General features: G+C 41.4%; 1 protein-coding gene across 1 annotated transcript; it reads right to left on the reverse strand.

Annotated features, from left to right (window-relative positions):
- Positions 1–2007: 2007 nt before the first annotated feature.
- On the reverse strand, positions 2008–19611 carry sp2 (sp2 transcription factor). The gene is made up of 8 exons (XM_030049240.1): positions 19193–19611; positions 15609–15685; positions 13703–14461; positions 10067–10282; positions 9098–9389; positions 7525–7702; positions 6868–7061; positions 2008–5991 (listed from the first exon to the last, which is right to left on the reverse strand). The coding sequence occupies exons 1-8, from the start codon at positions 19197–19199 to the stop codon at positions 5891–5893; spliced, it is 1824 nt and encodes a 607-aa protein (XP_029905100.1). The 5' UTR covers positions 19200–19611; the 3' UTR covers positions 2008–5890.
- Between the last annotated feature and the right edge of the window lie 640 nt (positions 19612–20251).

A 20251-nucleotide genomic window follows, 5' to 3' on the forward strand; every position in this document is an offset into this window, starting at 1 on the left:
TGACTTATTATTAATAATGAGTATTTATAGTGCACTTTTCAAAACAGGGGTTACAAAGTGCTTAACAATAAAACAATAAATAACACAAACAATAAAATCCAACATGAGATAAAAGACAGTCGAATAATGAAGAAGCAGACAGATTCAGTTAAGAAAAGCCAGATGATAAAAGTGAGTCTTTTACTTTTTAGATTTAAAGGAGGACACTGAGTTTGCCGGCAGGAGATCTCCAGGCAGGGACTCCACAACTTGAGGGGCCCCTGGGGGACAAGCAGGGATCTGGGGGCCCGGTGGAGCAACAGCTCACAGATATAGGAACCTGACTTCAATGCCTTTAAAAACAAACAGTAAAATCCATTGTAATGCCATTACAGTAGTCAAGTCTGGAGGTAATAAAGGCACGGATGACCTGTAGAAATAAATCAGCTGATTCTGAAGGAGTCAGGTGGGATTTTTTTCTCTTAATTGGTTAAATTTATAAGGAAAGACCCACCACCATATTTAACTGAAAGAGATGCTGGCTAATTATCTAACATCAGAGATTCAAGGTCTTTGTTTACTCTTTATTCCTTATTCTTTATTCCAGCTGGAGAACTGATTTAGTTTAGTTAAAATACTACTTTGGGATTTTTCACCTGCCTTATAAGAGTCAAATGAGTGTGGATTCCCAGTTTGCTGATTATAATTAAACAAACAAACAAACAAACAAACAAAAAACAGTGGAGTAAAACACTTTTATTTTTGGTTATGACGAGGTATAACTATGACATTTCTTAGCTCTATTGTTATTGTTATTACTGAGTGACATTCCTCATTCTTCACATGATGACAGGAAGGGGGCGCCCTCACCCTTCAAACCGCACTCTTTCATTCATACGCTGCAATCCTGTCATTGTGTCTTATTTTATCTCCACTTTAACAAAACAGACCAGGTTTATTATGACTCTCCAGTGTTAACCTGCACTTTATGTTAAGATTCATTTATAACTATATATAATATAACTCAACTAAGTGCATATAACTCGATAAAGTGGCATTATTATTCAGATACGGTAACCGTGAACTCGCACCGGCTTCCGTATGTTTTGTTTTGCGTTAGTATGTGTCCACTCCTGATGACGCAATGGGGCTTACGTTTCAAAATAAAAGTCTCACATTGTTCATCAGGGAAATTTAACAATATCACAAATTTAATCGGAACAAAAATAATGTGTGCAGGGCTTTCAGTGTCTTTTTCAGTTTTTCGGTTTCAGTTTTTTTTTTTTTTTTTGTAATACACTGGCGATTTTTTATTATTTATTTATTTTTTGTTTTGCATGTTGTTTTTTCTATTTCTGTGGTTATATTTTGTATGACAGTGACATGGGAGTTCATCTGTTTGTGAGCAATATTGTTTTTTGTAATGATATAAAGGTATTCAAAAAATGAATGAATGTCAATGAGGGAAAATATTTAAATAGTAATTTGCCCATATATTATACACCTATTCAGTCTACTGTGGTTCAGTGCAACAGCTCTGCCATTAATTCTACCTTTTAACAAAGTTTATAATGTTCAGTTTTTGTGTAAATTTAATTGTGTGTTCACTATTGAGGTTGTAGTTTGCAGAGGTCTTGTACTGGACTGCATTATATTGACAGGTGTTTCAGATTTTTTGTCCTCCCTGCTTATATACAATGAGGAGGGACAGAATAGTGGAAACAGCTGTCAGTAAAATGCAGTCCAGTCCAACAGCAGCACTAACTATGAGCTCAATGCCAAACATAGAAGTGAATGAACACCTCTGTTACTGTGACAATAAGAAAAGCTGAGCATTATAGGCGCAGGAGAAACTTTATGGCACAACAGTTGGATTGTACAGGTGTATACAGATTATTATGTGTGTTTATTATTGTAGTGGTTTGTTATCTGGATTGAAAAGAAAATGTCTCACATTGGAAGACACACAAAATAAAAATAAATACAAAAAAAAGCGAGGGGGAAAAAGAATAAGAAAATAATCTGTCAAAACAGTTTGAATTCTTTATTGAGGGGGTGACTGTAGAAAAGGAGCAAGCTCTCTGTAATAAGCACCTTTATACAAGTTATAAAATTAATTGCTGGATCTCCGGATCTCCTGAAATACAAGGAGCACAGGCTGTTGTAGAACATATGAAATCAGAGTTTCGAAAGGGAGAAAGCATTTCATTCACAGAAATCAAGCAATATAAATGTCTCACTTCAGGGGGGAAACTCATCATATTTAAATACAATTAAAATAAAAATTACAAATTTCAAAAAAAAAAAATGGGATTTTTGTCAGTGACATTATTACATTAGTATGTAACTTATGCTAAGAAAAAAAAAACACAAAGGGAAATCTACAAAGGCTGTTACCTGACAGACAAAATTCTTTAAATACTGGGTGCAGCTGTCTAAGGCATCTTTAATTCAATAGAAAAAAGATCTAGAAGTCTTGTACAAAGCAGGAATGAAGCTATACAATGTCACATTATATTTTATTCCTTACACACTGTACAAAGTCCACTTCTGGCCATGCCAGCCACAATACTAGGCAGTGTAACTTTTTTTGTTTGCTTTTTTAAATCCTACATTTACTGTGTCAACCAGACACACACTGTATTTACATATTCAGACATAAAATACAAATATAAATATGAGCAGGCTCTTTTTTTTTTCTCCATCCCAACATCCTCTCAGGTCTCCAGAGACATTCCTGAAGGTTCACACTGACTAAGCTTCATGTCCTTTGTTGCCCTGTGAAGCACTTTGTGAGGAAAGCTTGTTAAAAGTGCTTTATAAATAAATCCGATTTGACTAAGCTCTTTGATCAGCTCACCACTGCGCGGCGAGGAGGCTGGTAGCACTTTAACCTGTTTGCTTGGTATTTAGTGCAGGATGGTGCTTTTTTAATTTTTTTTTTTTTTTTTTTTGATAATGTTTAGCGAGGCTGCACTGTACATGAAGCGTACAGTGCGCCAAAGCATGAACATCCACTGAAATGAAAATGATTACTGGACAGTGAGGCTGCCTCGTCACCTTAGGGCTAATCTGACCAAAGAGCTTGTTTGCCAATAAATCAGCGTACTTCTTTAATGAAAGTATCAGGGTTAAAAACGCACAATAAATTATTAGAGAAAGGTCAGTACGTCTTCATTGTATCCAAAACAGTTTGAGTAAATGGTGCGTTATCTGTTGAGCGAATGACATGAAGAAGTGACTGGTGTGAATACTGTACAGTAGGCCTAATGCTGGTCATCTGTATATTAGAAATCAAACGTCTCAAATGTTGATTAAAAATTAAAGCTATTACATAGCCAACAATATGTACATAGTAACTGATCATAGGCCTGAGAAAGCTTTTGTTTCTTCTCTCCTTTTTTATTTTTTTGCATCTTGTGACATGATTGTCAAGTCAGGCCAATATTTGGAGATCCAATCATATACACGGCAATGCATAGGCAGCAAATCACCAGAACCAAAACTGTCAAGCAGACCAACGTTGTGTCTCTGGAAACGGTTTACACTGACCGGCGCGCAGTGTATCAGGTGCTATCAGGGCAAGAAACCTGGCTTGGACGTTGAAGAAAGACCAGCAGGTGCCGATCAACTGGGCTCATGTTATCACCTTCAAATGATCCCTGGCTTCCACACAAATAGGACCTCCAAGAGACGAATATGACCACCCATGTGGACATGACTATCAGGAAGCAGTAAAACACACGGGCTAACCAATAACCTCAGGATACTCTTCAGGAACAAGACACCAAAATTAGTGTGGCTTTGCCGCAGCAGTGTGAGGCCTTCATGCAGTATTTCTGTTTAGGTGTCAAATAATATTACATTTGGGTTAGCTGACATCATTTTTTGGACATCATCAAAACTTAATTGCTCAGAGAGGTCACCTGTACCATAGGCACCAATATTTTGTCCTCTTAATGACTGGCTATTTGACTCATAATATAGCCTTTCTTCCTTCAAACATGCTACTGCTTTGAAAAAAATCTAGCCTGGATCCTGTTGATCTCAATGATAAACAAATTTCCATTCTTAGCCAAGGTATTAGACTCATCTCAGATAATATGTTTTAGCATAACCGCTTGAATTTGTTGAAATATTACCTTTTGAATACATGCTTTGATTGGTAATTTGCCTTCCTCTACAGCTTTTCTCAAATATGGTGTTCCACAGGGCTCAGTCCTAGGTCCTCTGTAATTCTCTGTTTATGTGCTTCTGCATGGTGGCATCACCTGCAAACACACATTTATGTACTAATGAAACCAGGAGACCCTTGATAGCCTCCAAGACCGCCTTTCACATACAAAACGTTTATGTCCCAAAATTATCTCCAGCTTAACATGCCTGAAGTTGTTCGTACTGCCCCCCAAAAGCTCCATTGACCAGATTCAAGACAGCTAGAGACACCAAAACTAAATGTTTAACCCGTGGCCTTATATTTGGGTGTGATAATGTGATTCACATCTGTTTCGATGACGACTGCAACTCTCTGGATTCCTGCTGAAGTCAGAGTTGCATCACCTGGCTGCAGCGAGTGCAAAATTCAACGGTGAGGCTCTCAACCAGATCAAGAAGCCGAGATCATACCGCCTCAAATTTTAGCAGCTCTTCACCGGTTGCCTGTTAGTTTTTAAATTTAATTTTTTAAGATTTTACTGATAAATTTTAAGGCACAGCTTTTAACGTCAGCCTGAGGTCCGCTGGTCGAGCCCTGCTTGTTGTTGGCTCCTCGGACTCGGCTTGAAACAAAAGGTGGAGCCTTGGCTGTTTTAGCTCCCAAGCTTTTGATCGCCCTGATGCAGGATCAGTATCATCTTTTAAATCACTTCCCAAAGCACACCTGTACAGAAAAAAAGCTTTTTTTACAATGCTCTCTATGTCCCGTTTGTATCTCTGTTGTAATTTAAATCTCCTGTTCTATGTTTTTCATATATTCTCCTTTTTGCTGCTGCCTTTTTCATGGTTTTTCTTCATTTCTCTTTTCTGTTTTGGAAAGCACTTTGTACTGGTTGCTTAGAAAAGTGCGAGATAAATAAAGTTTATTATTATTGTTGTTATCATTATTATTCTTACATATGCTAGTATGCATATACACACATAAAAAAGCTAATGTAAACTTATAAACGTTTTCAGGAGTCTCATTTGGGGAGTTTCAGGTAATGGTCCCCAAGTTTTTAAATATACATATTTTAAATCAGCTGAGAGACTCAAATGCAGAAATGCAAACAGCTTAACTAAAAGCAAACTAAAAATAACAAATTACCATTCCACTGAGGTAAAAGAAAATGTGTTAATTTTACACAACATGGTTTAAATTTAACTTTTTTAAATTTTCTTTTAAACACAACAGTCAAGGGACAATTTCTGAAGCCCCTGTTGTTCCATGTGAAAACAGGCCAAAGCAGGAGTCAGGGGAAGAAAAACAAAGGGAAAAAAAGGGGTCAGATGACACGGAAGTCCTGTAGGCTTGGATGTTTTTGTCTGAATAAATCTTTACACTTTTCTCCTACTGACGTTCATGGATAAGAACGCTGCGACAAGCATCTGCGCCTTAAAAGTCTTAAACCTCGCCTGTCTCGCCGTCCTACGTGCTCAGTCTACGTAGTGCAGCCGGCCACCGGTCAGAGGTTAAAAAAAACAAAACAAAAACAGAACAAAATATTATTAATAAATTTGCTTGAACAGTCTGAAGTCCATCAGGAGGGATTCGTCTGTACATCGGGCTACACAGCGTCCTAGAGAAGTGAGAGAGGATATGCGGGGACTTTTTTTTTTAGTTAAGTATTTCCCATTATGGGACAGTTGTCTCCCCTGCTCTGCTCAGTCTAGTTCAAGAGGGCGTGACTGTGTGAACGCTCTGCATCCAGTCTGCTCACAGGTTCTTGGTGTTTATGTGAGTTTTGTAATGCTTCGTCAGATGGTCACTCCTCATGAAGCGTTTCTGACACTGGTTGCACTCGAAGCGCTTGTCTCCTGTAAGGGGAAAAAAGATGATGGGATAATTGGTTTAGTTTTAGTTTTTCATTAAACCTAAACAGAAAAGTATGTTTTGGAAATAAACTCATATTATGTCAAGAGGGCTTTCACCTGCTTCTGATTATTTTGCTACATACTGTAATCATGATTAACAAAAATGATCAGTACTTTCTGCATCAGATAAACATCTTGACTATTTTCCACCACAAGAGGCACTGTACGTGATCTGAAACTTTTCAATATTGTCAATAAACTATTTTGATTATCAAACTATTGCAGACAAAATTTGCAATGATTAGATACCATTATTCCCTTTCAAAAATACTATATGTCCGTATTTAGTTAGTTAGTTAGAATCCAGTCTGTAAAACTGTCATCACTTTCAAGCTGCGTTAGGAAACTGTACACTGGATGGCAGAAAAAGGCAAGTGTTTGAAAACTTTGAACTACAATACCAATGTGTCATCAGTAAATTACACACATCATGATCATGTTTGAGCTGAAGATCTGACACTGATGAGTCCACCTTTCTCTGGACGGAGCACTGCTCACTACGGTTTGGCAGACAGTTTGAGTTTTGCTTTTGAGTTTCAATTCTTCACTTCCTGTGGTGAAGAAACCACACCTGACATTAAACAGAGCGGATGCACGGTGCCTAAAGAAAGAGCCGATGGGACACTTTCTGCTGCAGCCCCATGCTGATGTGTCTATTCTTCTTTGTTTTTACTTTTTTGCAAACTAATATTTTGTTTAAGCAGATCTTTTTTTTGTTTACCGGTCATCCCATGTTGGAAACAAACTCTACATTTGAGTAGTGTATGCCTGTGTGTGTGTGTGTGTGTGTGTGTGTGTGTGCCTGTGCTGCAGACAGACCTGTGTGCGTCCTGGCGTGCCGCTGCAGCTCGTCGCTGCGTGTGAAGCGTTTGCCGCAGAAGACCCAGTTGCAGACGAAGGGCCTCTCGCCGGTGTGCAGCCGGACGTGAGCTCTGAGCAGCGACGTTTTCCTGAACGTCTTCTCACAGCCGGGGATGTGGCAGATGTGCTTCCTCTTGCCCACCTCACCTGGCCTGCAGGTTGCACACATGGGTGCACACACACATGCACACAGATGCCCATTAATATTTTTGCAACACTAAATATTAACACTTAACACTAAATATTGAACAGACTACATATCAGAAATACACTTATATATATGTAACATATATATATACGAGTACAATAACCTCTTGAAACAGTTAATGTGACATGTCTAAGAAAACTGCATAAACTGCATATTAAGTATTTCATTTGGTAAAATTTTTGTTTTGCAAGGAAGTAAAAGCCAAAAACTTATTTTTGGCCACTGTCACAGGGATGTCTGTGTTACCTCCTATTTAATGCACATCCATCAGTGCCCACCATCACAGAAATAGAATGCCCTTTTGGGTGTTACTGCCACATGAACTTCATGATTTCCTAAAGTGCTGAAGCACAGCTGGAACTTCCCCGGCACCCACGGCACCTCGGCTGTGGTGAGCGCACACTTGCCTCTTGTCTGCGTCTTTGCAGTTGGGACAGGTGCAGGCCATGCGGCGTTTCTTCTCTCCCGGCTGGCCGGGCAGCTCTAGTGTGAGCGTCTGGTCCACCTGGACGGCCGGCTGGCCCTGCGGGGCCGCCAGCTGCAGCCCCCCGCCCTGCATCGTCTGCACCGTTAGGTGCTGCTGGCCTGGCAAACACCGAGAGATGGACACACAGCTTCAGAGACAATCAAGGGTTCCTCCACAGCTCCCATGGAAATTATTCCCCACTTTTTACATATTCTGATTTGTTAGCTGGATCTGGAGATTTTGGGGGGCCTTGTACCGAAACCAAAAATTGAGATTCTGAAATTCTTGGTTGGCTGCATCCATGGGATTTTCAACATAGTCCTTGCATGTGAAGTTTTTTTTTTTTTTTTTTTTTTTTGCACAAAGTGAAATTACAGCAAATACATTCATAATGTACAATGTTCAACATTGCTTTTGTTTGATCGCATCATGCCAGTCAGTAATTGACTTTTCCTCAAGTCCTGTGGCTAAATTGCACAACCTTTACAGAACATGGGCAAAAGCCCCATTTAACTTTTTGTGTTTAATCGTTGGCAAATGCTACATTTAAGGAAGAAAAGCTTGAATTCTTCTTCTTGAAGTCTTTTCAATTTTTTTTCAACAAAATTATGATTCAGACCTAACTGTAAAAAAGGTGAACCATTACATCCCCAGTGTTCAGTAATGATAATAATGAGACACTGCCAGAGGCTGAGAGGTTTAACTGTTAATTCGGCTCTATCAGTGCACAGATGAGGATTAGACTTCACAACAACCAATATCCCAACATGCAAAAGGATGGTAGGTTTAGAGTTTGATGACTTTTGTTGTCATGTGCACAAACTTTATTGTGATTGTGTGAAAGCTCATTTTGTTGTCTTTGCTGATATGACATTTGAGTGTATTCTCTGAACAGAGGCATTTTATTTCTCATCAGGGAATGGCTTTGCTGTTTTTAACGTCAGAATTGCTAGCAGCACAGGAGAGAAAATTCCTGTGCAGAGTAATCTGACAACTACGATGACAGTGTCATAATACCCTGCTTAATAAACACTGACAGCTCTTTCATTTCTTAAGTGTGAGAAATTCCTGGGCCTATACTATTATTGCTACTATTATTAACAGCCTAATGTTCTTGACAGGAAGCACATCCTAGCATGGTGTTGAAAAAACTAGATGCTTGTGCCCTTATAGTTTTTTTTTCCTGTTAATCAGTGTCTTCTCAAAATTGTTCCCAAGGAGGTTGAGTTTTTCAGAGAGGGCCTGGGGTCGCCACTGTCACTTCTTTTCAGGCAACCAATCATATTGTCACCCTGTGGCCGACTTGATAACTCAGTCCAAAAACAACAGTATCTTCAAAAACACACGCAACTCAAATCCTACTTTTAAACTCTGCCCTTTACATTTCATTTGAACCATTTCAGACACACTCATCGACAGTGAAATGAACTAAAAACCCTTGGCTGCCAGTGTTTACAACCAGAAACAAACACACACACACACACACACACACACAAAAAGACACACCAACTCACCCCCTGCGTTGGTAATGGTGACAGGAACTCCCTGCACTTGGACCCCGTTTATGTTGATAGTTTGCACCGCCTGGGTGGCAGAGGAGAGCTGCGCTGGACTCAGTGCAATCATCCCACCCGCTGGCGCGATTTTTGCCAGCGTCCTCTCCTTGCGTCCCCCTGCCAGCGTCCTCTTGGTGCCAGCCGGCGGTGACGTGGTGCTGGCGACCGAGGTGGTGGGGGTCGTCGTCGAGGAGACCGTCTCCTGGAGCTGAACGGTTTGCCACTCCCCCGTCGGCGTTTTGATCAAGATCTGAGGAGACAAACTCGCCTGGGTCAGCCAAAACCATCCACAGAGCCAGAGCTTTACTTCAACAGTGAGCGTCACAACCGTTTTCAGAGTGTAAGTAGTAAGAGGCTCCACCAGACAAGATGCAATGGATAACAATAAGATAACTGTAAGAACCCTGCTGACGAAACAATGCATGTATTCAATAAATCATTGAAATTGCTCTCTGTCCTCTTCCACGATGGATTTTTCCCTGCATGATTGTTGAATGTTGGCGCAAAATTGCAGCTTTGGAAATAAGGCGTTACTCAACACCAAAACATAACATTTATGGTTGATGTTTTAGATCACAGAAACATTTCCAAACTTTCAACCAAGACAGAGCACTGATCTTATCCATTACTTTCACTGTAGGCTTGGCCTGTGATTTGGAGGTCACAAGACAAAGTAACTAACATAAAATCTGTCTATTTGCCATCGTTTGAGAAATCCAGGTTTTTGTGTGCCAAGACTGGAGAAAAAAAAAGTCTGCTGTTGTTTCTGACATGTTACTCAGAGCTTTTGGTGTCGGATATATGCATGTTTTGAGTAAAATCTCCGATAGAAATACTCCATTTAAGCTTGACAACAGCATCCCTAACTGTCTATATTTTTGTCCTTTGTGGAGTGGCTGTGTGTGGCTGTGGCGTCTTAACTCGTACCTGTGTCTGTGTTGTGTCTGGGGTGACCTGCAGGCTGGTGGGCGCCGTCTGCCTCTGCGGGACAGGCGGCAGCGTGGCCGAGGCTGCCTGCACCACCTTCAGGGCCTGCTGGGGGATCTGAACCACCTGAGAGTCCTGCTTGGACTGGACCAGCTGCACCTGCTGCACCACTGCCGGCTGGCCCGGGCTCTGCACGATCAGCAGGTTGTTTCCTGCCTGCAAACACAGATTACGTTTACATTTTCATGTTCATGTTTTAGGACTTCAGCTGACGCTCTGATCCAGACAGTCCTGACAACGAATAAGAAGCGAAGGGGTTTGGCGTCTCAGGCATATCGCTGTGGTTGGACATGGCGGTGATTTGGAGGAACAAGACCCTGTGATGTTTCAGTTATGTGACTCTCTAACCACCAGACTTACTGTATTGGCTTGAATATAAAACCTTTTTAAAAAGTAAGGTTGTCCTATAATTATGAGGGTGTATTAGGGCCACTGCAGGGGGAAAAATTACAGAGCAAGGGGGAGGGGAGATAACATTCTGAGAAAAAGAAACCGAATTTCCAAGATTAAGTTTGCAAGTTTATGAAAAAAACAAACAAACAAACAAACCATAATTTCTGAGATTACAATGTCACAAATTTATGAGAAAAAATGGGAAGAAAACAATGTTGTGATTCTGGGCTAAAATCACCAAGATTTCCTTGTTACTTAATCCCATTGCAAAGTAGAATCAACACATGGGTCAACACATGGGGCTCCTTGACCCCAAAAAAAGAAAAGATTTTTTCTCATACATTTGTGAATTTATAATCTCAGAATTTTTCTTACTTTTTTTCCCCTCATAAATTTGGGGGTTTTCTCTCTTAAACTTACTACCGTAATATCGGAAATTCTCTGTATTAAAAGCAAATATGAATTCACATTTTTTTTTCTGTGTGTGTGTGTGTGTGTGTGTGTGTAGCTCTATAGCAGTGTTTTCAAAGTGCTTGGTCCCAGCATGGAGACAGGCAGGCAGGCAGGCAGTACTACTACACCCATTAGACCCCCTGAAGCCCCACTGACCCACAATGCCCTGGGAGAAGTCACGAGGACTGGAGAGTGGTAGCAGCCTTCTGATAAGGCTCAAAAGGCAACACACAGACAGCATGATGAATTATGTATTGATCGTAGTTTGGCAGCATGTCAGGGACCTCGGGGTGTGTTCTTTGCATGGAAAAATTGGCATTTGTTACCACAGCATTCACTATGACATGCCATGTTAACAAATGAGAATAATGTTATAAATTTGCCTTTATTAAAAGTAAGATTTTTCACAACTAAATATATTAAAGACCAAATATATTAAATACATCGCCCTATTTCTAGTGGGTTATTTCTTACTTCACCATTTTAATTCTAGTTAATTCTCAACCTTATTTTTGTGTTTACTCACAAACTACTTTAATCCTCTCAACTCGCTTTTCCCCTCAGTCCCAGTGGGATTTTTTTGAGGCTGATCCAGACCTGATTTTTTTTCTCCCACCCATTACAGCCCAATAACAACGCCAAAACAGAAATGCATATTTGTAAGAACGGTAATACAAATTCAGGTCCAAACAAGATTAAGCTTCTCAGACATGCCTTAATGACTTCAGATAATTATAACCATGTTAAAATCTCTGTTGCTTATTTTACTATTGTACTATTGTCTTAGAAAATGAGGTCTCACAAGAGCCACTGTGGCAATTAGCCAATAATTGACAGTATACATAATACTGAACCAATGCCAACATTGCTTTTTAAGGTTGATATCAGCTAAAACTGATATATCAGTTCATCCCTCACTCGCAATGAATTTGTGCAATGACCTATCGACTATAGACAAATGCCAAAAAATCTTTAAATACTGATGAAGATTTGCTGCCAGGTTTATTCGACTGAATTTTAAAAGCTGATGAGAAACTCTTTGTGCTGTCCCATAGCACAAAATGACCATAAAATACGGAAAAGGTTGATAGAGTTGCAAATCAATACCAATGAATCAACGATTACTTCAAAAAGTGCTGAAATTTCTGGCTTTCAAAAACCACTTTCCAGCCTGTACTCTGTTTTGGAGGAAAAAAAACTCAAGCCATTTGCATTTTCAGCTGCTGAACGACAGAGGACAAAGCCAAGCCAACAAATCACATGACAGAGTATTATTATTATTTCAGTGTTAGGATGTTGATATATTACCTCTTCACAAGAAATTTGTATTAAATCTCTGCTCCACATAGCTTAAGGCTTCTTTTCGGGATGATTTTAGGGTTGAATCAGTATTACAGCAGCTCCTTTGTTGTCATTCTTGCTCTCCATTCTTTTGGCTTGAAGCTGAAGCTTATTTTTGCGCTGCTCTCACTGTAAGTCGCTCTGGGTAAGAGTGTCAGCTAAATGATTCAAATGTAAAAACATTTCCTGCCGTGGTTGGATAATTAAAACTCTCTTGCCCACAGGCTTCTACACACATCACAATTCAAATCAGCATAGTTTTTTTCCAGTTAATTTGTTGAAGGGAATTAAATTTTTGGCTGGTGGTCAATTAAGTCTAATAGTGAGTTCACTATTAAAGTCAAATTGTTCCCCGCTTTATGGAGATTCATCTTTACAGCAACAAATATCACAACAGGGGGAGTAACTGTGGCTTTAAAGCCTCTTAAAACAATTCATCTTGTCTGGGACAGGTTAACTAAATTCCCTTACATTGATGAATCTTTTTTCAGTTTTCAAGGGGACAAAATTATCAAATTTATTACACAATGTTTTGCAGACCCTCCAGGCCCAGAATTTGCCAACAGCTTTCAATACATTACCATTTTTCATAGAAACCAAATCATAATGTGATGTTCCTCCAAGTCAGGATTACATCTGGAAACGGAAAGCTGATTTGATAAGAGATGAATATAAGATCCTAATTCAGTGGCACACTGCAGGCAGGTGGGTCAGCAGTATTGGTGTCTGAACTTCACCGCCTCAGAGTGTAACGTTAGCTTCATAATGCTTTGAAAGTGATCCAGCAGCTTCTCCATGACCTGTTCCACAGCCTGACTCCTGATTGTGGGGAGCAGCAAGTACAAGCTAGACTAACTGTTTTGATAAAATCCAACAGGGAAGAAGAGTTGAAAAGACAGAAATATAATGACGCAGGAGATGTTATGACTATGGCGGGCAACATGTGAGGAAGTAATTTTCTACTAGGGCTGGGACACTGTGTTTGTCTCCCAATTTTGTACTCTCACAATGCCAGGGGGCCGATTCGATATGTATTGCGATTATATCAAAGTATTGTGATTCAATATTACAATTTATTGTAACTTTTATTTTGTGAATCATCCTCTAGTTTGTGGTTGTAAACTTTCATGAAGCTGTGGTTATCCTCAATTATCACAATAAGTCATTTTATAGTGATGTCAGGTTTAAAAAACATCAAGCCTAGCTCTGGAGAGATATTTAGCCCCCTTGCCGATAACCTAGCATGACATGCTTGGTATCAATGGATTACTTCGGTCATCTAGTTTCATATAATCAATACCAATACTGATGCCAATATCTTGACTTCAAAATCAAATCAATTTCTTTCCCACCCTTCCACATCTGCAGCAACAGGGCGGCCAGACATACCTGAATGATATTGTCAGCAGCTTCTATCAGGATGGTTTCCATCTGCTCTGGAGGCGGGGAGGCAGGCTGTGGAGGGACAGGAGCGGCCGGAGGTTGTGCAGCCAAAACTAATTTCTTCTTCCTCCCTCGCCGTCCCTTCCCCATAGTGGGCGGGGCCGCTGCTGTCTCTGTGACGATTTGGGTCCCGCCCACCTCTCCGGTAGCCACATTGAGCGGCAGCGTGAGCCCGCTGGGCAGCTGCACTATGTTGGAGGTGGCGCTGTTGGGCTTCCGTGACCTCGGCGAGGGCTTGATGGCTACGGTCTTCTGCGGCGTGACCGGAGCGGTGGCGGCTGCCGGGGCCGGCACAGTCATGGGGGCAGTAATGATGGCCTGATTGGTGCCCGGTATGAGCTGGATCTGGCCTCCCTGCGGCATCACCTGGATGGTCTGGGTGCCCTGGATCTGCGGCACCACCTGGTACTGGATGTTGGCGGGGGCGGAGGTGTTGGTGCGAGCCGGGCTCTGGATGGTGAGCACGATGGGGCTGCCGGGCGTGGCGGCCTGGCCCAGGCCGGCAGGGAGCTGAATCACATTACCCTTGGCTGACAGGAAGCCCAGGTTCTTGGGCGGAGCGGGCGCGATGGGGGCGGGTTTGATGGGGAGGAGCCTGCGAGGCTGCGGCTGGGCTGGAGGAGCAGTGACAGGAGCCTGAGCTGCAGGAGGGCCGATCTTACTGCAGGTGGCGGCCAGGAGGGCGAGAGGAGAGGGCTGGGAGTCCTGAAGGGAGAAAACAGTCAGGAACAAGACACACCAACAAAATCCAGGACAGCAGGCAGTCAAAACTTGGACCAGCAGAGTCAGTTTAGTGCTTTCAGAGAGGGAGGGAGGGAGAGAGAGAGAGAGAGGATATGTGGTAACATGGAGAGAGCGGAGAGTGATTAACAAATAGGTATCAATAAAAGAACAGAGAGACAGATAACCTGAGCCAAATACAAAGACAGAGAGTTCACAGGTAAGTCTGTAGTCGTGTTGCTTAAAACGTAAACAACTTGAGTATGAAGCTACAGCTTGTGTGCAGCACTCTGGTGCATTTCTATCTGTCAAGACAAAGTCAAAACCTTTTCCAAAAAATGTATCTTCTCCATCTTATACTTGGTAGCAGGATAAGGACGATGATGAGGTTAAAAATAGATAAATTAAGAACACGCATTTGCTAATTCTGGCCAAATCAACATTACAAGTGAGTTCATATCAGGTCCCAATATCGCACCGTTTCAAATGCATTTTACATGATGAAACCTCATTTATTTTAAATGAGAGATTTACTTACCACTGAATCTCCTCTTATTCTTTTAATTATGCACATGGGAAAAAAACAAGGCTGTCTGCCCCATTTTGGTGGCTCTCAATTAAGTTAGTGATGAAAAATCGCAGTCAGTCAGTTTTAATGCTATAAGAAATACCCAGAATCATAACATTTTCACCACAGCATATTTGATTCGGAGGATTTTAGCACAGAGCTCTACCTATAGTTTGCAACAGCATGCATTTACTACGGATTAAATGTGACATCCCCTTTAAAAAGTTCAGAGTTCAGAGAGCACAGCGACACAGCATCTGGCTGTGGCCATGTCCACTTTAGCTGGGTAAATTTGATAACACATTTTTTTTCCTCTGTTTTAGCCTTCCATCTACACTAAGCCAGCATTTTCCAACCACAAAACACTGAGTTTATCAGAAACTGTCTGCAAGGTGTGTAAATCTGAAAACAGCCACGTGGAATTTTTATGTTAAAGAGTCAAAACAAAGCTTTCTGAAAACAAATCACATGTAAGGTCGTCATGTGAACTAAAAAAAATGCTAATGCGTGCAGTGTGGATGGACAGTCAAACCGAGGTTAGTGTAGACACGGTCTGTGACTCACTTGTGTGGAAGTACTGGAGGGCTGCAGGTATTCGCTTGGACTGACAGCAACAGTGGTGGCCATACTGTCCTGTTGTTCTGTAAAACACACGCGCACACACACACACACACACACAGCAGAGTCAGATACACGATATGCGACACAGAAACTATTTCCACTCCTCAATCTTATTAAAATGAATCACAGAGCATTCTTAATAAGCAAGTATACAAAAAAGGCACTTAAGCCGAACATAAACACCATAATAAAACAAAAACCCTAATGCCAAATTAAATGTTTAAAACAGCACGTTTATCCATTAACTAACATATATTTATAGCAACCTATATATGTCCTCACATAACGTATGGGTGCTATTTACATAAACTCTGGGTCTTAAGTAGCGAGTGGTTAATTTAAACAAAGTATTGTCCCATTTTTGCTATTTAATGCAGCATTTACATGTCTATTATATAGAAGGATGTAACTAGTCAATGTAATGTGTTTTATTACTACTGCATGTCACAGCTAATTTGTTTATTTTTTTCAGTGACAATCCAGTTTCATCCATTGATGCTCCAATCAGAAAAATGTCGAGTAAGCCAATCACTGAATGCTAATTAAAATCTAATTAGAGACTAGTGATCATTTTTACGCAGGAAGGAAATAAACTGTCTGTAGACTATTCAAATGCTGCAGCTTCAGCCACAGTGATACTTTACAAAAATGATGTGCAGAGTTTAAAATCTTCTACAGGAGGTGCACAGGCCAAATTTTTGAAAGCAATGCAGGGAGCCGTTTTTCATCCAGTTGCCTGACAGGCCCTGAAAGCTGTTACCTTCTGTTATGAGGTTAAAGTACAAAACATCCTTCATGAAGAAACATCGGTGGCTCAAAATACACAAATGCACTCTTGGACTGCTTTCAAATGTGATACGGAAAAGACACAAAAATTTATTGAACCTAATGCATTTCCACTGGCACAGTCTGCGTACAAACACTTGCAGCAGACTGCCAAATAGTTTAAAGAGCTTGAGACAAATGTCATACTCGAGGGTAAATACTACAATATACTGTATACGTTTTACAATGGGCCACCAATCCCATTAAAAGCAATTTTTGCATAAACATTTCAGCTTGTATAAAAAAAGGGCACTGACAACAGGTTTAAAACAATGAAAACACCCTGACATACATTAAAGTACCTCAATAATCTTATAAAGACAATTTTATAAAATAAAAACAGGCAATTGTAGCCACTGCATCCGAATGAGACGCGTTGTTTCATCTGTCATTTTACCTAGCGATGACCCTGGGTTCCTGTTTGTGAATGTAAACAAAACACAGAGATACCAGCATTCATAGTATTTGACTGCATCAGCCCAAGGCCTCACTAGCTGCCAAACAGACACTGCGCCTAATCAATCAGCAGCAGCTATATGGAGTGAGACAGCAGGTGTGACTCATAAACATATGACAGCCACAATCAATGACCAGTCTTGCATTCAGCCACAAGCCATAATGGTGGAAAACACATAAGCTGCAGTGGAAAAAACATCAGTTTAAAAAGTGCCTTTAGTGAGTTTATAGTAAAGATACTGGTATCATATGAAAGTAGACGACCTAAGGAATCTGTTAGTGCCAAGCACGTCATGTTAGGTTGTTGGCAAGGAGAGTAAATATCGCTCTAAAGTTAGGCTACCGTTTTGGCAAGAGGATAAACTGGCATGACCATTTTCAGTGCAGTCCCTTGACCTCTGACCTCCAGATGTGTGAATAAAAATGGGCTCTCTCCTTTGCAGACATGCCCACCTTCTGCTAATCCCATGCAGTTTGGGCCCCAAAGCCTGCAGTCCACATGTGTTCTTGTGGCCTGTTGTAAAATGGTGTGTGTGTGCAGACTGGGGCCTAAACAGTCTTGGAGCTGCATCAGTTGGCTTTGACTGAAAAGCTGAGATTCTTGTGGATTCAGTGAGCCACATTTGATTCATGTGTGATGATGTTGGCCCCCACAGTAGCCATTTCATTATAGTAAGACCATATTTTTGGGAACTCGTCAACACTGTAAAAAAACAATGACTCATTGTGACCTTTAGGATAATCACAGCCTCATGAAATTTTACAGCCACCAACTAGGAGATAATTCAAAATACAAAAAACACAAAAATCACAATAAATCCTTACAATACATATCAAATCAACACCCAAGAATCGTGGTAGTATTGAATCTGGAGATAAACTAAAGAAAAACTAGCTCCATGTTTACAGGGTGTAACGTGTAAACAGAAATTATTCCTAAAACACGATGAACAGATGACTTCCTCAGCTTCGACTGGCCACACTGAACTTTACTCTGACAGAAACCAAAAAAAAAAAAAAAAAAAAAAAAGGGGAACTGAGACTCTCTGTTAATTGCACTGAGCAGCAGACAAAACAAGAGCTGCCTCCCCCCTGATGTTTTGACTTCACTGTCAAGCCTGTGAACTTTCAGTCTGCTGGAGCCACTCGCCTGAGGTTCATTCTAGGAAACACCAACGTGGATGCGCGAGAGAGAGAGTGTGTGTGTGTGTGTGTGTGTGTGTGTGTGTGTGTGTGTGTGTGTACCTGGTATTGCTAATGTTGTGGGGACATAAATCTGTTTACACAGTCACGTTGTGGGGACTCGCCTCCCTTATGGGGACAAAAAGCAAGTCCCCATAAGGGAGCACCATTAATTTTAGGGTGAAGACTTGACTTAAAGCTAAGATAACTTTAGGGTTAGGTTAAGGTTAGGGTTAGGGTTAGGCAGGTAGTGGTTAGGGATAAGGTTAGGATAAATCTCCAGGAAATGAATGGAAGTCAATGTAATGTCCTCTGAAGTGATGGAAACCAACTTGTGTGTGTGTGTGCCGCCTGCAGAGCTGCTGCATATCAGCGTCCGGCCATACGCTGCACACGAAATGCACACACAGCTTCTGCATTTTGACAAGTGCAAAGCTAAGGAGGTTCAGCTGCGACTGCCACCAGATGGGCGAGTGTGTCTTTAAGCCCTGCCAAGTAAATGCACAGACAGAAAAAAAAAAAAAATCCGGCCTGAAAATAGCGCCGCCATCAAATACATAGTTGGTTTGCTATCAGTCTTTGCTGTCTAGCTAGCTAGCTAACATTTCAGACTGGATCACTGGCTGCTGAAGTGGCTAGCAGTTAGCTTTAGCAGATTTGATGTCCATGCAGCTGTTTTTACCCATAAAACTAACGGAAAGGTGAGGATATTGATGCGAATGCGACACTCATACAACTTTATATTTCACCGTGGGGCGAATGAGCCGTGGAGATGCACGGAACTCATAAAATAAGCAGCTACAACACTTAGCATATTGTGCTAGCTGGCTAACGCGTAGCTAGCAAGTCAAACTCTCTTTGATAACGTTACAGAAAAAAGGCAGCCCTTTTCCGGAAGTGCATTGCTTTTTTTTTTTTTTTTGTCCATACTGCACCCCGAGTCAGCCTCAAACATGCCTCTCCAGAACACACACAACCGTCGAAGCGTTTCGGTTCGACACAAATATAATGTTTTACGAAGTACAATGTAATATATAAACACCAATGTTTTAATTCCTACCCACCGCTCATGACGACATTCGCTCTCCGTGAGCCTCCCAGGAGCGGAGCCCGTGCCGGAGTCCGCCCGCGCTGCTGCACCAATCCACGGACAATGGGCCGCTAACGGACGCGCGAACCGGCCAATCGCGTCGAGCTGTCTTTGTGATTGAAAGCCGGTCGGACCAATCGTAACGCGATGCCCGCTCAGGGACGTCGATGGATGACGGTTCCGCCAATCGCGTGTCGAGATTACGCTGTGGAGGGGCGGGTCCAGAGGATAAACCTTCAAGCAGCTGCTGTCCTATTGCAGCGAGAGGGCGCTTTCACTGACGTCCGCCGTGTCCAATGCGAGTTTTCAGGGGCAGTTCGGTCAAAATAAGAATGACATCCATGTTGATCAATGAGCTTCCAGTCTCCTGTCTCCGACCTGTCAAAAACGGCCCGTGTGCTTTATTTTGAAAAACAGTCAGCGAGCGGCGTGAGTGCGAGCTGACGCGCTCAGACGCCCTAACCGGATTAAGCCTATTAGTTGATTTTAAAGCTGCGGCCCAGCGTCTACAGGCTGCCATAGTTTATTTATTGGACTGATCATTACAGTCACAGGTAGACTCACCTGGCTGTTCTGATGAGTCCTAGTTTTGTGTTATATTGGTGCGAGGTGTGTGTGTGTGTGTGTGTGTGTGTGAGCACTGACATGCAGGCTGCCTATAGAGCTTTTATCATTGTTGTTATAATAACCTTTATTTTTAATCAGGTAAGTCCCATTGACAGGGGTGCTGCCAGGAATTTTGGGCCCCATGAAAAAAATCTTTCTATATATTTACTCGATGATGGTTTAATAATTTTATATTAGTTTTTACCTATTTTTTGGGGCCCCTGTCAGGCAAGGGCCCTTGGAATTGTCCTAACTTTTCCCCCATATATGGCGCCCCTGCCCATTGAGATCAAGATCCCATTTGCAAGGGAGACCTGAGCATAATGCATCAATTAAACAAACAATTTAAAACATTCAATAGTGATTATAGTGAATATGCCACACAACGATGATGATGATTATAAGAAGAATAAGTAGTAGAAGAAGA

The sequence above is a fragment of the Myripristis murdjan genome, chromosome 1 (assembly GCF_902150065.1).
Source record: "Myripristis murdjan chromosome 1, fMyrMur1.1, whole genome shotgun sequence".
Taxonomy (NCBI): Eukaryota; Metazoa; Chordata; class Actinopteri; order Holocentriformes; family Holocentridae; genus Myripristis; species Myripristis murdjan.

Bases quoted from the DNA above. Each gene is read 5' to 3' on its own strand.
- sp2 (XM_030049240.1), bottom strand. The intron at 14,462-15,608 runs GTGAGTCACAGA...TTCTCCCTTCAG, and splicing joins CCTCCAGTACTTCCACACAA to GACTCCCAGCCCTCTCCTCT. The intron at 9,390-10,066 runs GTACGAGTTAAG...TTGTCTCCTCAG, and splicing joins CAGACACAACACAGACACAG to ATCTTGATCAAAACGCCGAC.